The sequence below is a fragment of the Pogoniulus pusillus genome, chromosome Z (assembly GCF_015220805.1).
Source record: "Pogoniulus pusillus isolate bPogPus1 chromosome Z, bPogPus1.pri, whole genome shotgun sequence".
Taxonomy (NCBI): Eukaryota; Metazoa; Chordata; class Aves; order Piciformes; family Lybiidae; genus Pogoniulus; species Pogoniulus pusillus.
This window is the reverse complement of record NC_087309.1, coordinates 53,212,952-53,218,174: the sequence shown is the minus strand read 5'-3', so window position 1 is coordinate 53,218,174 and position 5,223 is coordinate 53,212,952. Positions and strand designations below refer to the sequence as shown.

The following is a 5,223-nucleotide window of genomic DNA, read 5'->3' as shown; positions in this document are numbered from 1 at the left end:
CTTGTCCCGACGCAGCCCCCCCCCCCCCCCCCCCCCCCCCCCGCCTCCTCCCACAGTAGGGTACGGACGCTGCGGAGCAAGGGCTGGGCCGGAGCCCCGCTGCCGCCAGCGCAGAGTGCTGCATCGAGTTGGTCGCCTGTAGAGCCAGCCCAGCAGCGAGCCCCCGGACCGTCGTTGTGGGGCAGAGAGCCCGGCACCAGGGCGAGAGCGCAGCCCTCGCAGCGCCGGCGCTGAACCCGTCCGCCCGGCGGCACCGGCGGGTGGGCGTGGCGCAGTCCGCACTGCGGTCCCTATGGCAGCCCGTAGCGGACAAAGGGCGGCCGCGGTTTCGGCGGCAAAACGGCTGGGGTTGGGGCTGCGGCTGGGCTGGGGCTGCGGGGCGTCTGCTGTGTGCAAACCTGCGTCCCCTGCAGCCAAACCAAAGCGTCGAGTTCGGGGCGTTTTCTTTCTCAGAGCCAAAGACAGAGCGGGAGCGCAGCGGTGCCTTTGTGTCTAACTTCTCGCGGCGAGACTTCTCCCTCGGCTGGGGAATTGTTCGCCAATAAATGTTTCAATAAAGAGAAGCTGTAGGGGTGACAAGGCTGATACCGAACTGCTCAGCCTCATTGTTGCCCGGCTGCTCTGGCTGGCTGTTTGTCCTTTCTTAAGACGCTGATAAAGGGGAGGCATTGCAAGTGAAATGACAGGGTTTTTTAAGTTCTCGATGTGATTTTATGATACAATAGATTGAGTGTACACGCAGAGGGCGGGGGGTGGCGTGGGGGGGAAAGGGGAAAAAAAGGAAAAATCCTCATTGCAGTAAGCATGGTGTGAAACGCGAAATTATTGCCAGACCCTATACTGTAGTTTGTTAAACTCCACTGATTCCTGATTTTGTGACTTTTTTGTTGTTGTTCTGGGCTGATGAAAGCAGAAATTTCAGAAACCTGCTATTGTTAGAGGGGAGGAAGAGACTCTGGAATGGGGAATTGGTAGGAGCCTTGTCATGTAGGTGTGGTTCAGCAATCCAGCTAGGACTTCGTTTGTCTCTATTGTGCTTTCTCAAGCATTGTTGCTTTAGTGGTCTCTTTCTCATAGTTCTTTTTTCATGACTGTTAGTGGTAAAGGACTACCTCATCACAGCTAGCCACTTTCATCCTGACCTTTTCATCTTTATTCCTACCATTGTCTCCTACAGAGAACTGTTGAGGCAGATGCTTTGTCATTCAGAGCATCTTCAGCATTGCACTTACCTAATTCTATTTAATTTTCTTGTTTTGTCGGAAGTGAATTGGCTACATGTCAATTAAATTAAGATTATAAAGCAGATGGATAGAACTTCTGCCCCCAGACAGCCGATGTCATCCTTCCTGAAGAAATGTTTTTCAGTCTTTTCTTGAAGCTTCTATTGTACAGTTGCTGCTGCATAGCCCTGCTGCTGTTACCTGCTGCCACTAAGCGTAACACCCACTTACAGTTTTAGATGTTCAGAGGGAATGCTTTGGCCTTTTTAGTCATCATTTTGGATTAGAAGTCACCTCACTCCTCCTGGTGTCAGATGATCCTTCTGAGATTTTACCTGCTAGGAAAAAAAAGGATCAGATTTTGAGGTGCATTGTTCTGGATGAGTACGCTGAGACTCTGAAGCCCTATCTGCATGAGGCAAATATGGGCTTGACTGATCTTTGTCTTTGCAAAGTGTGCTGTAGTCTGGAAAAAAAACCCACTTCTTTCAACCTTTATTCTCAACAGACCTTTAAAGGTGTTTTGTATTCTTGATAATTCTGTCTTCTGTAATACATCATGGAAAAGTGTGGATTCATGCGCCAAACTGCAGAGCAACGTGTCGGAGAAAACATCTGCTGATAACACATCAGTGGCGTGATGCTACGCAACCTGGTGGAATGCAGAGTCATTTCTTAATATATCATGAAGAGGACATGGTGTGGCAAGATGCATTTTCAGCAGCTACATTGGGGATGTAACCCACCATCCATCAAAAAACAAGGGGAGAATGAAGAAGAGAAAGCTTCAAGGTTTTTCTTTCCACCGGTGTAGCAGATACTTCTGGGTGTGCCCTGCCTGCTGTCTGATTAGTCCTGTGCCTATTGGCACTGCACTCCTAAGACTGCAGAAGGGAAGAAATAGATTCAGTTCAGCCATGCTTCCAGTAGCTACGCCCATGCTCTTGATGATCTACACCATTGGACTGACCTTGGATTTTAGTCTCAGAGTTACTTCCCTTTTACCCACACCTGAGTTAGTTGTATAATGTGTATAATATGTTATACTACTTTATAGTAGTAAATATATAATGTACATGCATATTTTATTTTTGTCAAGACTGCTGAATCATGCAGCTGCAAATTTGGAATAGTCTATCCAATTCACAGCTTCAGCTTTGAGGACTACAGTGTTCATGAGATATCTTGGCTTTTCTTATTTCCTATTTGTTTTCTGTTGAGTCCTTTATTATGGACATTGCTTGGTATAGCAATCTTGACTACATTTAGTCAGAAATTGTATCCCTACAGCAAATTTGGGTTTGTGACAAAAGGAATGGTGGACAAACCCTATCATTAGCAGCATTGCTGAATCATAGCCCGTGTTGCCTAAGTGACCTCCAGAATGCTTTATAGTCTCGCCACACAAGCTTGCTGTAAAAGGCCAGCAAGCTGCTTTCTTTGACCTTCTTGATGTTCAGCACTCATTCACACACAGATTCACAGATTACATCAGGTTGGAAGGGACCCTCAAAGGTCATCTTGTCCACCATCCTTGCAGTCATCAGGGACATCTCCAACTAAATCAGGTGGCCCAGAACCATATCAAGTCTGATTCTGAATGTCTCCAGGGACAGAGCCCCAAGCACATCTATGGGCAACCTGTTTCAATATTTTACCACTCTCACGGTAAACTTCCTCATTATGTCTAACCTAAATCTATTCTGCTCCAGTTTAAAACCATTGTCCCACATCTTCTTGCTATAAGCCTATCTAAACAGTCCTTCCCCAGTCTTTCTGTGAGTCCCCTTCAGACAGAGAAATGTAGCTATGAAGTCTTCCTGGAGCCTTTTTTACTCCACACTGAACAGCCCCGTTTTTTCAGCCCATCTACATAGAAGTGGTCCAGTAGGTCCATGTCTCTCTTGTGTTGGAGGCCTCAGAGCTGGACACAGCACCTTCAGTGAGCTCTTACCAGAGTAGGGGGGCAGAATTACCTCTCTCAATCTGCTTTGTGATTGATGTTGGTCTACTAGCTGTATTTTTCATATGTGCTGTCTGAGCATGCTATTCTATCATCTTTACTTTCTTGCTTTCATATACTCCAATACCTGGAAAATATTAAAGCCTGCTGCACTGTGTTTGTCTGCCAAAATGGTGCCCCAAGAATGCACCATATGGCCAAGAGATTTTTGAAAAATTAAAGTATCAAGACTTGCAGCAGTCTAGCAAGCAGCATGTTCTGAATGATACATCAGTTATGAAGTGGACATGGATAGTTACAGCTCAGTTATTTTCTCTTGAGTGGCTATGAGACACACAGGCAATAATGTACTTCCAAATTCATGTAGAGGTTCAAGTGGCAGCTACTTAATAGGCGATACCTTATCTTAGTAGTAAGCATGCTCCCAGCTGGACTGGATGCTGACAAGGATCCTTGGATAAATTCTTCCTGAGGAGGCTTCAGTCTTTTGAAATGCAAATATTCATATTTGCATGGAGAAACTACTCAGTTCTGCAAAGGGAGAGTGCAGATCTGGTTTCTCTGCTCTTATCCTTTTCTTCCTCATCCATTGGCCCTACAACATGGCTTCTGGTAGAACAAGTCCTTGTTCTGCCTTGAGAGAGAATGTAGCATAGGAGGCAGTGTAGACAGTAACACTGATAGACTGAAACCCTGTGCGTCAGGAGTATTACTGCCAGTCTCATGGTAAAGGGATGACATCTCCTGACCAGAGAGACCTAACTCACCAATTTAATTGAAAGGCACATACTCATCTGCAGTCCCTTCTGTGTTTGCCAGTTAATTTGTGTAAGCCTATTCAGGGGTAACAGAAAAAAATCGCTGTAATGCTAGTGTGAAAAATCACAGCAGTGCCTGGACTTACCTGTAGTGCAGCTGCCTGCTCATTACTTTTTTAAAACGAGAAGACTTCTCAGAACAACTAAAAAAAAAAATTATGGAAAAAATATTTAGTGTGTTCTTCTGTTATTATTTATCAGTCATCAAAATCTTAGGGAAGGAAACTATTAAAATTGTCTTCCAGTTGAAATTGTTACAGAGTAAGATGGGTTTTGATCATGTGAGTCAAGTTCTAAGTAGCTGGGGGGAAAGCCAGTAGGGAGTAGAGATGTGCTGTTTAGTTTTTTAAAAGGAAAAAAGATCAAGCATAGCCTTTTGAAATATCCAAGCCAGAATGTTGATAATTCATAAATAAAAGATAACTTAAAGTGTTAATTTAAAATATGGCATGCTTCAAAGGTTCATCCTTTTAATTCAGAAGTCAGCAATTTAATAATTTGCTTTTAAACGCTGATTTCCGACGTGCAAGGTGAGGCAGTTTGTGTTGTGTTTTGTTGAGGTTTGTTTCTCTTTCTTCAGAGGGATAAGTATGGTAGTCTTGCATGTGGCTGAAACATTCTCTGGAGTGATTCACTCTGTTTTGTGGATCAGTTTATCACTATTTTAAAGTTAATTTGCAGACATCAGTAACTTCATGTCACATGGCTACTAGGAGGTAGGAAGAGCAGTCCTAAAACTGGGGCGTTAGAGGATGGTCACCGTTTGGAAAGGCAGATTTCCTCTTGCTTGTGACTGATCCCTGTCTAGAGTGCTCCTTTTGAGCACTCAGCACATTACAAAAATTGTCTATGTGTCTTCAGGTAGAGAAGACGATGGGGTTTGGAATTTAGAACTATGTTAAATCATGGATGCAAACAGAGAAATACTCCGCTAAAACTTCCAATGCTTGTGTATCAAACTACATCTCTTTTGTGTTTTGAATTTAGGGATCCGATCATGGGACACAAACTTGGTTGAATGCAACTTGGACCAAGAACTGAAGCTTTTTGTGTCTCGCCATTCAGCTCGGTTCTCTCCTGAAGTTCGAGGTGAGTTTTTTGGAAGTATTTGGTAGAGTTTGTGTTGACTTCTTGTTTGTTTGCTTGCTTTTTTTTTTCTTCAAAGAGCAGAATTAATAAATACACTATGGAAATGCATGGCCTACTTTCATTTCTGATT

The 5,223-nt window shown here is 44.1% G+C and overlaps 1 protein-coding gene across 1 annotated transcript in view; it reads left to right on the top strand.

The window, feature by feature from the left end:
* The window catches only part of MAP1B (microtubule associated protein 1B), an 83,363-nt gene that overhangs the window by 439 nt on the left and 77,701 nt on the right, over positions 1 to 5,223 (top strand). Inside the window, exon 2 of the mRNA XM_064140550.1 lies at positions 4,992 to 5,093. Coding sequence (XP_063996620.1) covers positions 4,992 to 5,093 — 102 coding nt within the window. The remainder of the gene's footprint in view (positions 1 to 4,991; positions 5,094 to 5,223) is intronic.